This window comes from Anolis sagrei, chromosome 1, assembly GCF_037176765.1.
Source record: "Anolis sagrei isolate rAnoSag1 chromosome 1, rAnoSag1.mat, whole genome shotgun sequence".
In the NCBI taxonomy this organism is placed as follows: Eukaryota; Metazoa; Chordata; class Lepidosauria; order Squamata; family Dactyloidae; genus Anolis; species Anolis sagrei.
Window position 1 is genome coordinate 333,603,041 of NC_090021.1, and position 19,549 is coordinate 333,622,589.

A 19,549-nucleotide genomic window follows, 5' to 3' on the forward strand; every position below is an offset into this window, starting at 1 on the left:
AGATCATATTTCAGAGCCATTCCATTCGTCAAAGCACTATTTCATATCCTCTTATTGCACTGATTGAAACATTACTGACCAATGGCTTGGTCCCATAACCACATTTTTAGTTTTTTCCTGAAGATCAGGAGGGAGGGAGCTGATTTAATTTTGCTGGGAAGGGAGTTCCATAGACGAGGGGCCACCACTGAGAATGTGGGTTATCTGTTTTGATCTAGATTATATGTCAGTGTAGATCCATCTTGAGAGATCTTCTGAGCAATGTATTGTCGAAGGCTTTCATGGCCGGAATCACTGGGTTGTTGTAGGTCTTTTCGGGCTATATGGCCATGGTCTAAAGTCATTTTCTCCTGACGTTTCGCCTGCATCTATGGCAAGCATCCTCAGAGGTAGTGAGGATGCTTGCCATAGATGCAGGCAAAACGTCAGGAGAAAATGCCTTTAGAATATGGCCATATAGCCTGAAAAAACCTACAACCCTCTTCTGAGCAACCTCAGGCTGCACAGCGTTTTGCATTCATTTTCAGTAAGACCTGTGTTTACTATATTCCAGAGTCCTTTGCAAATGCTATAAACATTTTGAGAATTACATTGTAATAAAATTATTAACCTACGGTGGGATTTGTTTCTAGGCTGAGGAGCAGCTGGAACTGGCAAACCGATGCTTTGAAAAGCTGAAAAGCGAAAATGAGCTCTATAATACACAGTTGCAAGCATATGTTACTGAAGAAGAACATTACTGTCAGGAAAGAGACAAGCTTAATCAAGAGTACGTTCACATTTCAGCTCATTCTCAGCTTAATGCTACCTTGGTATATAAAGAAGTTTTGAAAATATGTAATCGAAATAGGCACATATCGCTTCTCTGGTTGACTCTGACTCTGTTTTCCTTCTCTTGTTCTGTTGCTTCTGCTTGGGAAATAATTTCCTTGGAGGAGTTGGAATTAAATGGAGGATTTAAGGTGAATTGAAACTCATTTTTATTAAGAGACTATCTGTCCCCTGCCACGCGTTGCTGTGGCCCAGTCTTATATATGTGTTTTGTGTGTATATATATGTGTATATGTGTATATGTGTCTCTCTTAGGCAATCCCACGTTGGACGAGTAAGATGGTCTTCCTTGATGACTATTTTTGTGGGTTTGTAGGTGGCTGTGGAGCCCTATTCTTGACCCGCACCTTCTCCCACAGTAAAGGCATTGGTTTCCAGGTGGAAGGCGGTCCCGGTCGGGGTTGGCTTCACGCGCCTTCCTCTTGGCACGCTTCTCTCTTTCACCCTCCACTCGTGCCTCCTCGAATTCTGCAGCACTACTGGTCACAGCTGACCTCCAGCAGGAGCGGTCAAGGGCCAGGGCTTCCCAGTTATCAGTGTCCATGCCAGAGTTTTTAAGGTTGGCTTTGAGCCCATCTTTAAATCTCTTTTCCTGTCCACCAACACTCCATTTTCCGTTCTTAAGTTCAGAGTAGAGCAACTGCTTTGGGAGACGGTGGTCGGGCATCCGGACAACGTGGCCGGTCCAGCGGAGTTGATGGCAGAGGACCATCGCTTCAATGCTGGTGGTCTTTGCTTCTTCCAGCACGCTGACGTTTGTCTGCTTGTCTTCCCAAGATATTTGCAGGATTTTCCGGAGGCAGCGCTGATGGAATCGTTCCAGGAATTGCATGAGACATATATGTGTATATATGTATGTTTGTGTATATATGTGGTTTTGCACATGCGCTGTGATGCATTTTTTGTTTTTTGGCTTTTAAAGTCCCTTCCACTGTGTTTTCAGTGTTTTTATGAATGATGGTCACTTGTTGTCCTGATAGGTGTATTCTGTCCAAATTTGGTGTCAATCCGTCCAGTGGTTTTTGAGTTATGTTAATCCCACAAACGAACATTACATTTTTATTTATAAAGATGCATCTCTAGGCCATGTTGTCAGGCACAGATACACTATCCTACAAGCTCATACGCATATTTTTGGTAATCTTACTACAGAATCAAAGTCAGTGTCAATTAGAAAACTATACATGCCAAAAACTTGCTATTCACTTAGAGCAGGCATGGGCAAACTTTGGCCCTCCAGGCATTTTGGACTTCAACTTCTACAATTCCTAACAGCCTACCGGGATTTATAGTTAACCGACAATCAAAGAACATTCTGAACTCCACCAATGATGGAATTGAACCAGTCTTGGTCTCCCATGACCAACAGAAAACTCTAGAAGGATTTGGTGGGCATTGACCTTGAGTTTGGTAGTTGTAGTTAACGTACATCCAGAAAGCACTGTGGACTCAAACAATGATAGATCTGGACCAAACTTGGAATGAATATTCCATATGCCCAAATATGAACACAGATGGAGTTTGGGGGAAAATAGACCTTGACATTTGGGAGTTGTAGTTACTGGGATTTATAGTTCACCTACAATCCAAGACCATTCTGAACCCCACCAACGACAGAATTGGGGCAAACGTCCCACACAGAACCCCCATGGCCAATAAAAAATACTTAAGGCCATCCAGTCCAACTCGCTTCACCAGGGCAAGAAAACTTAATCAAAGCTCTCCTGACAAAGAGCCACCCAGCCATAGATATAGATAGATTAGATAGATATGATTCACACACACAGAAATATAGTGTCATAGATTTGAAAGGGACCCCTATAGAAGGATATGTTTCATGTTCCAGAGTAGGCAAACCAGACAATCTTCACATCGACACTGATAAAGAAACAGCAAGAAATACTGTTTACCCACAAGCATAAAGACATTACATATATTAGAAACCAATACTTTCTCCTTACTTTATTTTCCAGATCACCAGACTGGGCCACAGCAATGCGTGGCAGGGAACGGCTAGTCTATATAAATAAAAATGTAATGTTCATTTGTGGGATTAACAGAATTCAAAAACCATTAGACAAATTGACACCACATTTGGACACAAGACACCTAACAATCCAATGTATGTCCTTCACTCCAAAAAAATGATTTTGTCATTTGGGAGTTGTAGTTGCTGGGATTTATAGTTTACCTACAATCAAAGAGCATTCTGAACTCCACCAATGATGGAATTGAACCAAACTTGGCACACAGTTCTCCCAAGACCAACAGAAAATACTGGAAGGGTTTGTTGGGCAGTGTCCTTTGGTTTTGGAGTTGTAGTTCACCTACATCCAGAGATCACTGTGCACTCAAACAATGATGGATCTAGACCAAACTCTACACAAATACTCCATATGCCCAAATGTGAACACTGGTGGAGTTTGGGGGAAATAGAATCTTGACATTTGGGAGTTGTAGTCGCTGGGAGTTATAGTTCACCTACAATCAAAGAGCATTCTGAACCCCACCAACGATAGAATTGGGCCAAACCTCCCACACAGCAACGCATGGCAGGGGACGGCTAGTATTTCATAAAATGCATGTATACATTTTGAAATGTTCAGGTTTCTAACCAGTTTCCCCTTCCCCTTGATAGCCTTGAATATTTATCCAACATGCTTACTGAAAAGCTCGACTGTATAGCCAGGCGGTTCATGGAGACAAGAAGTCTAGAAGAGGAGATGGAAAGACTACAGGAAATATATGAGTAGGTTTCATTTTGGATGCTAAACTATAGGTTCCAATCTGGGATTGAGAAGTGCAAACATGTAATAGGAAGATGGGCTGTGACTTAACCAAGAAAGTGTGTGATCCAGTGTGCCTTTTGGCTGCATAGGATACGTATCCACACAGAGATACCCTATATCAGCCCCCAAGCAGAATAGCATCAATGCTGTCTGGGTAATGCTACTTCTGCCACTATCAGCAGAATGCATCTATTATGCAATGGTGACTTCTTTGTCCCCATACATGTGTCAATTCATATATGAATAAGTCTCAAACTGGATGCCTGAAAAGATCTGTGAACTGCTTTGTGGGTCCTGGCCCCAAATGGGGTCTCCTTAGCTCAGTATTGGGGTCCTGGAAAGATGGTAAAGATAAAAGGTTTCTGAACCTCCTCTAGGTCAGGTATGGGCAAACTTGGGCCCTCCAGGTGTTTTGGACTTCAACTCCCACAATTCCTAAATTCTCTGACCACACTTCACACAAAATGTCCTTAGACGCACTTTACTTTATGGGTTGTGCAAGGAAATCTTTCCTCATTCCTGGAGCCTCCTCCTTATAAGTTACTCTGCCCTATCTCCCAGTGTTTTTCATATTTTCTATAATTTTATCCATGCATCTGGCCCTGCCTAATGAAATTTCCTGTGTTTTTAATGCTTGATTTTATATTGTTGTGTTGCATATTATTTCGATTTTGCATTTTATGTATTTTGCTTGTTTTATTGTGTTTGTGTTATAGCTTGTATTGTATTGATGGGCATGGCCTCATGTAAGCCACACCGAGTCCCCCTGGGGGAGATGGAGCAGGGTATAAATAAAGCTTTATTATTATTATTATTATTATTATTATTATTATTATTATTATTGTAAATAAATAAATAAATAAGTTTCACTACATACAGAGTGAGAAAAAAGTTATTATATCACCGATCTTGAAAAAATCAGATGAATGGTGGCAGGAGTGGGAGTAAAGGAATATATCTTAGTAGTCTTTTTTTAAGAAAAAAATGTAGAAAACCTTACTATTTGACATCTCCCTTCTTGTTTCAGATCCTCGCAGAATACCTATGCAAATGAGATATCAAATCTGGAGATTACATTGCAGAGAGAAGGGGAGAGAAGGTAGAAATAATCTCTGAAAGTAAATGGCTGGCATGCATTCGCAATTGTCTTGATATTTCCAAATAAATGTTGTGCCTTTGATTTGCATACATTGATGTCTGTGTTCACCCATCCCAGGCTATTGCTTGGTGTTTGTTATTACCGGTATTATCTTTACTTATGCCCTGTCTTTCCCCCATAATTGAAATTAAAATTAAATATAGCAGAGTATAAACATATAAAATGTTACTTTTCTATTTTGGAAAACACAGTCTTTCATACACCAAGTTGTTATAGTGGTTTAAAAGTCTGGCCAGAAATGAACTATTCATTTGGAAAAGTTAGCCAAAAGTATTTGACCACTGAAGTGAGTAACTTCTAGTGGTGCAGAAGCACACATAGACAACAAAATATGTGAGAGGAAGCCAGAGGGAGGAGGGAGCAAGCTTGTATTCTGCTTCCCTGGAGACTAGGACGCAGAACAATGGCTTCAAACGACAAGAGAGGAGATTCCATCTGAACATGAGGAAGAACTTCCTGACTGTGAGAGCCGTTCAGCAGTGGAACTCTCTGCCCCGGAGTGTGGTGGAGGCTCCTTCTTTGTAAGCTTTTAAACAGGGGCTGGATGGCCATCTGTCAGGGGTGATTTGAATGCAATATTCCTGCTTCTTAGCAGGGGGTTGGACTGGATGGCCCGTGAGGTCTCTTCCAACTCTATGATTCTATGATTCTAATGAACAAGCTCACTGTCACAATTGTCCCACATCTCTGCCTAGACTAGTGTTTCTCAACCTTCCTAATGCCGCGACCCCTTAATACAGTTCCTCATATTGTGTTGACCCCCAACTCATGTTGTGGTGACCCCCAAATTATTTTCATTCCTACTTCACGACTGTAGTTTTGCTACTGTTATGAATTGTAATGTAAATATCTGATATGCAGGATGTATTTTCATTCACTGGATCAAATCTGGCACAAATACCACATACGCCCACATTTGAATACTGGTGGGGTTGGGGGTGATTGATTTTGTCATTTGGGAATGTTGGAGTTGCTGGGATTTATAGTTCACCTAAAATGAAAGAACTTTCTGAACTCCACCAATGATGGAATTGAATCAAACTTGGCACACAGAATTCCCATGACCAAGAGAAAATACTGGGAGGGTTTAGGGGGCATTGACCTTGAGTTTGGGAGTTGTAGTTCACTTACATCCAGAGAACACTGTGGACTCAAACAATGATGCATCTGGATCAAACTTGGCATGGATACTCAATATGCCCAAATGTGAACACTGATAGAGTTTGGAGAAAATAGACCTTGATATTTGGGAATTATAGTTGTTGGGATTTATAGTTCACCCACAATGAAATAGCATTCTGAACTGCACCAACGATAGAATTGGACCAAACTTCCCACACAGAACCCCCATGACCAACAGAAAATACTATGCTTTCTGACAGTCTTTGGTGACCCCTCTGACACCCCCTCACGACCCCCATAGGGGTCCCGACCCCCAGGTTGAGAAACACTGGCCTAGACTTTTAAAGTTCTTTTTACTCTTGTACTGTCCCTGTTTTTTTTATGCATTCCTACTGTTCTAGATGGAGCCCCCACTGGTGCAGTGGCTTAAACTGCTGTGCTGCTGAACTTGCTGACCAAAAGGTCCGCGGTTCAAAGACAGGGGCAGGGGGAGCTCCTGCTGTTAGCCTCAGCTTCTGCCAACCTAGCAGTTCAAAAACATTCAAATGTGAGTATATCACTCCGGTAGGAAGATAACAGCAATCATGCAGGCCACATGACGTAGGAGGTGTCTATGGACAAGGCCAGCTCTTCAGCTTAGAAATGGAGATGAGCACCACTCCCCAGAGTTGGACTCAGCTAGACTTAATGTCAAGGGGAAACCTTTACTTTTCCCTTACTGTTCTAGATTGTTTCCAACAACCATATCAGTTTTTAGAAACCACAGTGTTGCCTCCATGAACTCAGATTGAGTTTTATCATAGAATCATAGAATTGGAAGAGACCTCATGGGCCATCCAGTCCAACCCCATTCTGCCAAGAAGAAGGAATATTGCATTCAAAGCACCCCTGACAGATGGCCATCCAGCCTCTGTTTAAAAGCTTCCAAAGAAGGAGCCTCTACCACACTCCGGGGCAGAGAGTTCCACTGCTGAACAGCTCTCACAGTCGGGAAGTTCTTCCTCATGTTCAGATGGAATCTCCTTTCTTGTAGTTTGAAGCCATTGTTCCATTGTGTCCTAGAAAACAAGCTTGCTCCCTCCTCCCTGTGACTTCCTCTCACATATTTATACATGGCTATCATATCTCCACAAACTATCCTATCCAGTTTTACGCTGCCTTCATTTAACATTTTAATTGGATGAAAACTGTTTTCGTCCTTCAAAATCATTTTTACATGAAGTTAGCGATGTTGGATTTATTGTATACCAGCCTGAAAGTTGTAGATAAGAGGCGAGAGATACATATTTTAATTAATAATATTAAGAATAAAAATGTCAATGTGGTAAAGATTGTGTTGTTGTTACTGTTTTGGGGATGAAACTTTAAAAAAAACCACTTTCGAAATGTTTATTTAGCTTTCTTAGGGTGCATCTACACCAGGCATGGGCAAACTTTGACCCTCCAGATGTTTTGGACTTCAACTCCCACAATTCCTAACAGCCTATTGGCTTGTCGAAGGCTTTCATGGCTGGAATCACTCAGTTCTTGTGGGTTTTTTCGGGCTATATGGCCATGTTCTAGAGGCATTTCTCCTGACGTTTCGCCTGCATCTATGGCAGGCATCCTCAGAGGTGAGGTCTGCTGGAGCTGAGAAGAAAGGGGTTTATATATCTGTGGAAAGACCAGGGTGAGACAAAGGGCTTTTGTAAGTTGGGCTGGGTGTGGATCTTTCAGCTGACCACCTTGATTAGCATACAATGGGCTGACTGTGCCTGGAGCAAACTCTTCTTGAAAGGTGATTAGATGTCCCTGCCTGTTTTTCTCTCTGCTGTTTTGCTGTTGTAATTTTAGAATTTTTTAATACTGGTAGCCAGATTTTGTTCATTTTCATGGTTTCTTCCTTTCTGTTGAAATTGTCCACATGCTTGTGGATTTCAATGGCTTCTCTGTGTAGTCTGACATGGTGGTTGTTGGTGTGGTCCAGCATTTTTGTGTTCTCAAATAATATGCTGTGTCCAGGTTGATTCATCAGGTGCTCTGCTATGGCTGATTTCTCTGGTTGGAGTCGTCTGCAGTGCCTTTCATGTTCCTTGATTCGTGTTTGGGCAATGCTGCTGCGTTTGGTGGTCCCTATGTAGACTTGTCCACAGCTGCATGGTACACGGTAGACTCCTGCAGAGGTGAGAGGATCCCTCTTGTCCTTTGCTGAACGTAGCATTTGTTGGATTTTCTTGGTGGGTTTGTAGATTGTTTGTATGTTGTGTTTCCTCATCAGCTTCCCTATGCGGTCAGTGGTTCCCTTGATGTATGGCAGGAACACTTTTCCTCTGGGTTGATCTTCATCTCGACTCTCGTGGCTTGTTCTTGGTCTTGCAGCAGAGAGAAAAACAGGCAGGGACATCTAATCACCTTTCAAGAAGAGTTTGCTCCAGGCACAGTCAGCCCATTGTATGCTAATCAAGGTGCTCAGCTGAAAGATCCACACACAGACCAACTTACAAAAGCCCTTTGTCTCACCCTGGGCATTCCACAGATATATAAACCCCTTTCTTCCCAGCTCCAGCAGACCTCACCTCTGAGGATGCTTGCCATAGATGCAGGCGAAACGTCAGGAGAAATGCCTCTAGAACATGGCCATATAGCCCGAAAAAACCCACAAGAACTGAGCCTATTGGCTGTTAGGAATTGTGGGAGTTGAAGTCCAAAACATCTGGAGGGCCGAAGTTTGCCCATGCCTGATCTACACTGTAGAATTAATTCAGTTTGACACAACTTTAACTGACATTGAATCCTGGGATTTGGAATTTGATAAGACAACAGGCCCTATAAAACTATAACCCTCATGATTTCCTAGCACTGAGCCATAATGGTTAAAGTGATGTCAAACTGTATTAATTCTATAGTGTAGATGCACCTTTGTTACACAAAGAAGTTTTGCTTTTTGAGTATGTATGTGACGTATTTGAGAACTTGAGTTGTGTCACATGCCCAGGTGTTGTCATTATCAACATCACAGTTTATTGTCGAAGGCTTTCGTGGCCGGAATCACTGGGTTGTTGTAGGTTTTTTCGGGCTATATGGCCATGTTCTAGAGGCATTCTCTCCTGACGTTTCGCCTGCATCTATGGCAAGCATACTTCTGAGGATGCTTGCCAAAGATGCAGGCGAAACGTCAGGAGAGAATGCCTCTAGAACAGGGGTCAGGAACCTTCGGCTCTCCAGGTGTGGTGGACTTCAACTCCCACAATTCCTTGAGGCTCGGCATTCACCCCAAAGGCTTACCTTGGCCTCAAGGAATTGTGGGAGTTGAAGTCCACCACACCTGGAGAGCCGAAGGTTCCCCATGCCTGCTCTAGAACATGGCCATATAGCCCGAAAAAACCTACAACAACCCAACATCACTGTTAGCACTATTGTATGATAAATTATACCCTTTTGCAAAGGGGCAAATTGAGAATATTATCTGAATGATTGTTTTCAGCTCCTGAACAATTTAGCTTTTTTCTTCTCCCTCAATGCTAGGAAAAAGTTGCAGAATCAACTGGAAGAAATTAGCGCACTGTATCAGAAGCTGATGGCTGAACACGAGGCATTACTGAAAAATTCAAAGGATGAAGGTGGAGCTGTTAAACAACAGCTGAGTCTCTTAACCTCACAGGTATGCTTCCCTTGTAGTGATGACAATCCCATTAAAATGACACTTATAGATTTTCTACAGGTGGAAGAATTCTCATTGAAGAAGACCCGTTATTTTTTCCAGATGTTTCCCAGATTAAAATTTATTCTCCCACATATGTATTCATTCACAAAAATGGTAATTGCCCTTGCCACAATTTGAAATGGATACTTAGTATTGAATACATTTGGAATGCAATCCTAATCGCCCAATGTTGCTCTGTGGTGAGGCTTTATTATCTAAGGAAGGTGCCCTATTGCTTCCATTCACCTATGGAGGCCTACATCATCATCATCACCATCACCATCATCATCACCATCATCATCACCATCACAACAAAGTGGGTGCTAGAAACAATATCATACGAAAGCTGACTGGCACAACCTGGGGATCACAACCAGACACGGTGAAGACATCTGCCCTTGCGCTATGCTACTCTGCTTCTGAGTATGCATTCCCAGTGTGGAACACATCTCACCATGCTAAAACAGAAGATGTGACTCTTAATGAGCATGCCGCACTATCACGGGGTGTCTGCGCCCTACACCACTGGAGAAATTACACTGTTTAGCACCACTTGACATCCGCCGGGAAGTAGCAGCCAATAGTGAAAGGACCAAGGCAGAGACATCTCCAGCTCATCCCTTGTTTGGGTATCAGCCAGCATGTCAATGACTTAAATCAAGAAATAGTTTTCTAAGATCTACAGAGACACCTCAGCAAGTAAGAGTCCAAAAGTGGCAGGCTCAAACCCAGAACCTCAACCAATGGCTGATACCAAATGAGAGACTCCCCCCTGGACACACAGAAAACTGGGCGACTTGGAAGGCGCTGAACAGACTGCGCTCTGGCACCACAAGATGCAGAGCCAACCTTAAGAAATGAGGCTACAAAGTGGAATCCATGACATGCGAGTGTGGAGAAGAGCAAACCACTGACCACCTGCTGCAATGCAACCTGAGCCCTGCCACATGCACAATGAGGACCTCACTACCTCTGAGGATGCTTGCCATAGATGCAGGCGAAACGTCAGGAGAGAATGCCTCTAGAACGTGGCCATATAGCTCCAAAAAACCTACAACAACCCAGTGGTTCTGGCCATGAAAGCCTTCGACAAGACTTTGTATTCTGAGGTGCAAAGATGACTGCAGATGCAGACTGCAGCCAGGAAATAGAAGATGCTTACTTCTTGGAAGGAGAGCAATGACCAATCTCGATAAAATAGTGAATAGTAGAGACATCACACTGGCAACAAAGCTCCACATAGTTAAAGCAATGGTGTTCCTTGTAGTCACCTATGGATGCGACAATAAGGAAGGCTGAGTGAAGGAAGACAGATGGATTTGAACTGTGGTGTTGGAGGAAAATCCTGAGAGTGCCTTGGACCACAAGAAGATCCAACCAGTCCATACTCCAGGAAATAACACCCGGCTGCTCATTGGAGGGAAGAGAATTAGAGGCAAAGATGAAGTACTTTGGCCACATCATGAGAAGACAGGAAAGCTTGGAGAAGACAATGATGCTGGGGGAAATGGAAGGAAAAAGGAAGAGGGGCCGACCAAGGGCAAGATGGATGGATGGCATCCTTGAAGTGACTGGCTTGACTTTGAAGGAACTGGGGGTGGTGACGGCTGACAGGGAGCTCTGCCGTGGGCTGGTCCATGAGGTCACAAAGAGTCAGAAGCGATTGAACAAATATATAACAACAACACACAACTACGATTTTAAAAATTAGGCATTGTCCTCATTCCTGCAGCTTTTATCTCCCCATCCCCAAAATACAATGTGCTTAGAGAAAAGGCTATGGGATGAAGGTCCCAAAATCTCTAGCAATGACCCCAAAATGTAATGCTGCCACCTACCACTACACATTGCATCTCTTCTAATTTTTTATCACTTGTCATAATTAGAATGAAGAGCTTGACAAAGAAATAAAGAAATATGAAGAAACAATGAAACATCTCACTGCCAAGCTAAGCAAAAAAGAAGCGGAGTATAAGAAACGTGATGCCAACTTGGAGAAAGAGATCCAGAACCTTGAGGTAGAAGATTATTCTTTAGAAAAATAAATAATTGAAATATGTGATTTCTTTTTCCTGTTAGTTGTATGAATGTTGTTGTGCTTTTAATATGGATTTATATGGCAAGACTTTCAGGCAAGAAGTGCAACTTGGGTATTGCTCTGAATACTGATTTTATCATTTGTGTGGGGCTAATTTTAATTATTTTATCCGCATCTGAAACCCTGTTTTGTGTATGTTGTGCTATTTTTCTCTGATGAATAATGACCGTACTCAATTCATGACACACACTGTGTACCATCATGCCTGCTGATTTCACCTTAGAGCTCATTTTTTTTTAAAGGAGAAAGGAATCAACTGCTCTGATGTGTCTCAAAATTAAAAAGAAACCTACTCTATATATTAATGTATAAATATAGAAATTGAAGTCAAAATGACCCCAAAAACCTGGGCTGACTTATCCATTGGTCAATGTAAATACTGTAGCAAAGGGAACCATCCCTTTCTCTGGTGAAAGACAAGAACCCAAAAGAAGCAAAGGCCACCTCTATCTATCTATCTATCTATCATCTATCTATCTATCTATCTATCTATCTATCTATCTATCTATCTATCATCTATCTATCTATCTATCTATCTGTCTGTCTGTCTGTCTATCTATTATTTATTTATTTCAAACATTTGTACCCCGTCCTTCTCAACCCCCTAGGGTGGCTTACAACCACAACAATTTCATGCCAACACGTACAAAAACACAATACAGCGTGACATTACAAAGTAGATAAAAGCATTAGGTAAAATCCATTTAAACATTATTATTAGCCATCTATTTAAATAAAATGTAATGTTCGTTTGTGGGATTAACATAACTCAAAAACTCCTGGACGAATTGACACCAAATTTGGACACAATACACCTCTCAGGCCAACAAGTGATCATCACTCATAAAAACACTGAAAAACACAGCAGAAGAGACTTAATAAGCCAAAAAAAACCCCCAAATTACATTACAATGCATGCACAAAACCACATATGCACACAAAACATATACACACAGAAAGGGTGAAGGAAGGAAGGAGTGAAAGAGGGAAAGAAGGAGGGAAGGAGTGAAGGAAGGTAGAGAAAGAAGGAAGGAGAGAAGGAAATAAAAAAGTGAAAGAGGAAGGAAAAGCAAGGAAGGAGAGAAGGAAAGAAAGGGAGAAAGAGGGAGGGAGGGAGGGAGGGAAGGAAGGAAGGAAGGAAGGAAGGAAGGAAGGAAGGAAGGAAAGAGAGAAGGAAGGATGGAACCAAAGAGCAAAGAAGGGAGGAAGAAACAGGTAGAGAAGGAAGAAAGAAGAAGGGAAAAAGAAGGGAAAGAAAAAGAGGGAATGAAGGAGAGAAAGAAAGAAGGAAAGAAAGAGGGAGGGAAGGTTGGTCACAGCAACCTGTGGCGGGTACAGGTAGTATAGTCATATTTGAGTCTGATTCAGCGGCCAACAACCCAGTCCAAAGGCTGTCTATAGTCATTTCTCAAAACATTGCAATTGCTATCAAGCTTGTTACCCGAATGCCTGGTCCCAAAACCATGATTTGAGCTTCTTCCTAAAGAGAAGGAGGGATGGAACTGACCTAATTTCGCTGGGAAGCATGGTCCACAGCCAGGGGGCCACCACCGAGAAGGCCCTGTCTATTGTCCTTGTCAAATGCATTTGCAAAGAAGGTGAGACTGAGATCAGGGCCTCCCTGGATGATCTTAAATTCTGAGGCGGGACATAGAGGGAGATATGTTCGGACAAGTAAGCTGAGCCGAAACTGTATCTCTGATACAGCAGCTCTTCTGACCTTTTTGGATCACCTGGGTGGGAAAAGGTGGTGGCCAAGGAGAGTTGACCCTCTTTGATGGCTCTAGTGCTTTCTCTCCTCTGCAGAATGACCCCCAACTTATCCCTGGATCACATCCTAACAGCTGGTAGGCTGTTAGGAATTGTGGGAGTTGAAGTCCAAAACATCTGGCAGGCCAAACTTTGTCCATGCCTGCTCTAGAGGAATTTAACCACTACCCCTCTCATCTGTCAAAAAAGATGATTGGTGGGAAGCCTGATAGAGTGAGATATCACAAGCATAATCTATTGATGATGACATCAGGCCCTACAAGCCAGCTGAGTTTCATACACTCTTAGCTGACCATATGCAACTACTTGGATTAAGAAAAAAACAGTATAAAAGAGCCAGGATTGTGAAATCTGTCTTTGCAACAGATCTTGAGGAAACCTATTGTCAATTAACTCATTCATTATTCCTGGCTATTTGTCTTCTCGACAGGCATTATATCACTCCAAACTGAAACGGCTACTAGAAATGAAGGAGGAGCTAGAACAGAATCTCCCGCTGGAAGAAGAACTGGCATCAGAATGTGAGAGAAGAAACACTGTTTACACTGCTAAACAGGATTTGTGTAAAGGTACATTTTGCATCTGCAGTCATTGTTTAATAGGGGCATCTTGTGCTCCTTATTGCTAGCTCCAGTTAGTAACCTGGCTGCTGATCTTTGCACCAATTGTAGTTTCTAAGCTATCTTCAAAGGCAGCCCCACATAGGGTGAAGTGGAATAATCCAATCTAGATGTAACTAAGGCATGGACCACCATGGCCAAGTCCGGCTTTTCGAGGTATGGTCGCAGCTGGCACACAAGTTTTAACTGTGCAAAGGCCCTCCCGGGCACCGCCGACACCTGAGTCAGTTCTGAATCCGGGAGGACCCCCAGACTGCGGAATTGTGTCTTCTGAATGAGTGTTACCCCATTGAACACAGGTTGTCACCCTAGACCCTGATTGGCCTCACAACTGACCAGAAAACCTCCATCTTGTCTGGCTTAAGTCTCAGCTTGTTAGCCCTTATCCAGTCCATCACAGCTGCCAGGTACTGGTCCAGGATTCAGGGGGCTTCCTTGGATTTCGGTGGAAAGGAATGATAGAGTTGAGTGTCATCTGCGTACAATGATATGTCTTAACAAATCTCCTGAAGTACAGTGCAGTGTTGAACTCCCAGCACTACCTTCTGAATTTCTCCTCCTAGCAAGGACCAGAGATACCATAATTACATTCTTCCAAGTCTTGTCTCAAATATTTGCATCAGACTGTGGTTGATGGCATCATAGGCTATTGAGCAGTTCCTGAAAACCAATAGGGCATACTCCCCTGTCCTTGTCCCAGCATAGGTCACCACCATAGAATAACCATTAGCATCCCCAAGTCACGCTGAAAGCTGGGTTGACATAGATCTTCAAAATCTGGTTTCTCCAGGAATCCCTAGAGCCGAGAGACTACCACAATGGTTCTCAACCTGGGCCCCCCAGATGTTTTTGGCCTATAATTCCCAGAAAGCCTAACAGCTTGTAAACTAGCTGGGATTTCTGGGAGTTGTAGACCAAAAACATCTGGGGACCCCAGGTTGAGAACCACTGGGTCACTACCACATTCAACAGAATTCGCAATACTGGATATTGTCCAATATATTGTGGTTCACAAAGGGCTTTTTTACCAGTATTGCCATATTAAACTATAGTTTTGTCATCTGTACTGGCTTATGGACCAACTGAAAGTGCTGCATCTAACCATGGCAGTCCTAATTACTTTGGATTTGGTCATAAAGAATCACTTCTCCTTGTATATATCTATTTGTATTCTAATGTTTTTGGAGAACTACTTCAAGTAACATTGCCAAAATAACAATGCCAAATGTGATGGAAAGAGAAAGGTCCCTTTTAGCTGTGAAATGCAGGTGAATTCTAAAAAAAAATCTAATATGATATTGTGATATTATTGATTTCTGATGTGTCTGAGGCTGCTATGACTTTGATTGGAATGGCTGCATCCAGGCTATCCTCTTCTCCCCTCGGGTGGACTTCTGATTCCACCTAATTTTAGGTGTTTATTTTCCTCTCCTCGTTGTTCACTTCTGGAGCACTGCCATGGGAAGAAGGACAGGGAGACGCAATTCTTCCAACCCAGTTGCACATGCCAAAACTTGGTTCTAACCCATTGCATTGCTTTAATCCTCTGTTGCATGATTTTATGCTGTAGATTTTATTATTTTATTTTACTGCCAGAGAACCATTGCTAGTGGGCAGCAAGCAACTGCTGTCAAATAAATACACTCACTAAATAGCACCACACTGGGAGGACTATTTGTTATCCCAGTTGATTCTTTTAAGTGCTGCTAATTATAGTTTATATTAACTGAACCAAAACAATGAGTTTGAGCCTTTACAATGTCCTCCTTTTCCTCTTTTTTAAAAAAAAGAATTGCAAGAAGAAGAACGCATGCTTAAAAAGGCCATTGAGAAGTCCATAAAGGAGATCGGCAAACTCAAACGACAAAGGGTAAAAATAACTTCTTTGGGTATTGGGATTTCTGGAAGCTGGGTTGTTGTAGGTTTTTTCGGGCTATATGGCCATGGTCTAGAGGCTTTTTCTCCTGATGTTTCGCCTGCATCTATGGCAAGCATCCTCAGAGGTAGTGAGGTCTGTTGGAAGTAGGAAAATGGGTTTATATATCTGTGGAATGACCAGGGTGGGACAAAGGACTTTTGTCTGCTGGAGCTAGGTGTGAATATTTCTGGGAGCTGTTTCTGGGATTGCCTTTTCTTTGCCCAGCTCCAAAGGTGGGCTACAATACAGGGACAAGGGACCATTCAATGTGCTCTTCTCAGTGCAACTAAAAGTGACATAATAGAATGGAATATGGGGTTTTAAGGAGTGCATGTGGTCTTCAGGTTGCCCTTTCCCAACCTCTGCTCTAAGTGGCAAATCTATCCATAACTATAATATATATCTGAACATGAGGAAGAACTTCCTGACTGTGAGAGCCGTTCAGCAGTGGAACTCTCTGCCCAAGAGTGTGGTGGAGGCTCCTTCGTTGGAAGCTTTTAAACAGAGGCTGGATGGCCATCTGTCAGGGGTGATTTGAATGTAATATTCCTGCTTCTTGGCAGGGGGTTGGACTGGATGGCCCATGAGGTCTCTTCCAACTCTTTGATTCTATGATATTCAGTAATATAGATATACAGAAATACAGCAATAAAAATGGAAGAAAACGGAAACACTACTAGAAAAACAGTTTTTTCATGATATACAAAACTAAGGGGTCTTCCAGACAGGCCCTTTATCCCAGGATTTGACCCCAGGTTTTCTGTTTATCCCAGATTATCTGGCAGTGTGGACTCATATAATCCAGTTTAATGCAGAAAACCTGGGATCAGATCCTGGGATATAGGAACTGTAATCTTTCTTTCTTTACGTTATAAATAATAAATCAGCGCGTATTTCCTTTTGCAGTTTCAGGCAAAGAATGAAATCAAGAAGAACAGGGAGATGACGATCGAACTGCAGAAACGGTTCACAATCTCTCTGAAGTATATTGAGAGGGACAACTATGAGATAAGCAGACAGCTCTACCTTTTGAATGGAGAAAATGCCAGGTTAAGAGCAGTAAGTGCTTATTTGTGTACTGTTCCTATCAAGGCACATATTTTTAGAATGAATGGCCATTTATATGGATGGCCATTTAATGGCCATTTATATGCAAGAACACATTGCTAGTTTGAAGTGTTACCTAGATGTGTTTTGCTCTTTTTTTCCCTTTTCATTTGTACATATTATATTACTAGCTGTCCCTGGCAAGTGTTGCTGTGGCCCAGTTTGGATAAATGGAAAAGAAAGAAAAGAGAAGGAGCAAGTTTCTAATATATTTAAAATATTGAAATAGAATCGTGAACCAGCTGTGCCACCGGGTTGTGGTGCATTAAAATCACTACGGACTGAAGGGTCATGAGTTCGAAGCCAGCCCGGGTGTTGCAACCCAGAGCAGGAAACGAGACCTTAAGATAACAATCCACCACACTTGACTGTGGGGGGAAAACATCCCTTTTTATTGATGAAAAATGGTTACAAAATAGAGGAAAATGCAAAGTCAAAAAGCCACAGTGAAATTCAGCAGTCAGGAATATCCATGAGTTAGATCAAAATTCCAAAAGCAACACTGTAAAAACTTGGAACCTGTTAGCAAACCACTAACCGTACTTGGAGCACTAGAAGCCTCTTGGGATGTAGGCCACGGGAAACAGGGAAATCTGCCAAGGTAATGTCTCAGTCTAAACGATGCCTGATCTAATGAGACAAACCGGCGAGAGGCACTTAAAACTGAAGAAACTGTTTCGTGACACGCCTCCAGACTTTGAAGCCTGTGTTTCCTTTTCCCTTAATCTGCTTGACCTTCGCAGACTCTGCGATTCACTCCTGTTTTTCCAAATCTGTCCTTTTCTATCCTCCTTAAGGAAGCCAGGTGTTAACTCCTCTGAAGAGCTATCACCGCTTGGCTCTGCAACATTCTCATCAGAATGTGTAGTTTCACTTTCCAAGCCACTGATCTCAGAATCAACATTTTCATTACCATCAGGGAGAAATACAATCAGAGAATCAGATTCAGGTTCAGCAATCAGAGAATCAGGTTCAGGTTCACACGCAGGCTGAACCCCAACACTGGGTCAGAGTGAGCTTCCGGCCATTTGTCTTTCTTGCTGTCAACCTTTGCAGCCCGAAAGACAGTTGCACCTGTCAAGTAGGAAATGTAGGCACCGCTTATGTGGGGAGGCTAATTTAACTAATTTACAATGCCATAAAACTCTCCAGCAGCATGCAAAAAATGAGGAAGTACTCCATTGGTGTCACAAGTGGATAATAATAATAATGATAATAATAATAATAATACTTTATTTTTATTCCGCTACCATCTCCCCAAGGGACTCGGTGAGGCTTACATGAGGCCAAGCCCACAATACATCAATAAAACGAAGGCAATAACAAAATAATCAATACAAAACAGTAAAATAAATCTCAAAACAAAAATAAACAATAAACAATAACAATAACATACAAGCATTTAATGGTGGATGGTGAAGCGACAGCTCCCCCAGTGGCTGGAATTCAAAAGGCATACCCTCATGAAGCTGGAAAGTTAAATAGCCTCTGTGTGTCTTGTCTATGTATGTTGTGTGTCTATGGCATTGAATGTTTGCCATGGCATTCAATGTATGGCATTGAATGTTTACACATGCATTGTGATCTGCCCTGAGTCCCCTGCAGGGTAAGGAGGGCAGAATATAAACACTTTAAATAATAATAATAATAATAATAATAATAATAATAATAATAATAATGTAGTATAGCGTGTGTTGCTTTGATGTCCAACAGATGGTGCTGTTTCGCAAAAAAGGATAATTTTACCTGTCATAGGTGTGACATCTATATAATAGTAGGTATGTAAAAACATAAAAACATGTGCCTATTTGAATGCTATATTGTGTCAAAATTTCAAAGGAAGGACAGTTAGGAACTTCAGTGAGAGAAAAGCAGTTAGGAAAATGGAGCTTAAGTTTTGAGGAAAATAAAGAAGTGCCAGTGTGGTTTAAGGCGGAATATAGTCCTGTCAAGAATGTATGAAAAAGTAACATATTTGCTGATGTGAAACAGTTGAAGTTTGATATGATAAGTTAACTAAGTGAATGATATTGCATGTAAGACTCAAGATTGTAACAGAACACACAAATGTAACCATAAGTGTTGGAGCCAGAAGCTATAAATAAACTTTGTTACTTTGTTTACTACAAATTTTTTTTCAAAGGAATTGGTGATGGATTTTGGGAGATTTAAGATTTTGACCAAACAAACATTTACATTTTTATTTATATAGATGAGTTTGCAGGAAAAGGCTATCTCGTTGTTGTTTTTAATTTCTGTACATCACTTAGGGAATGTTAGGCCCTTTTGAATGAGTAGTAATAATGTTCCAGCTCTGATCGAGATTTATATGTTTTCCTCCTTGCAGGGCATTGCATATTTCAAAGAAGATATTTCCGCAATGGAAAAGGAGATAAAAGCCTATCAGTCGGAGAGACAAAACATCTACAAAAATAGAAGAGAACTTTACAGTG

At 41.9% G+C, this 19,549-nt stretch overlaps 1 protein-coding gene across 1 annotated transcript in view; it reads left to right on the top strand.

Moving 5' to 3' along the window:
- The window catches only part of CCDC175 (coiled-coil domain containing 175), a 43,946-nt gene that overhangs the window by 20,671 nt on the left and 3,726 nt on the right, over positions 1-19,549 (top strand). The window contains 9 exon segments of the mRNA XM_060753958.2: positions 633-769; positions 3,470-3,580; positions 4,648-4,719; positions 9,406-9,541; positions 11,470-11,601; positions 13,882-14,020; positions 15,862-15,941; positions 16,896-17,048; positions 19,444-19,546. Coding sequence (XP_060609941.2) covers positions 633-769; positions 3,470-3,580; positions 4,648-4,719; positions 9,406-9,541; positions 11,470-11,601; positions 13,882-14,020; positions 15,862-15,941; positions 16,896-17,048; positions 19,444-19,546 — 1,063 coding nt within the window.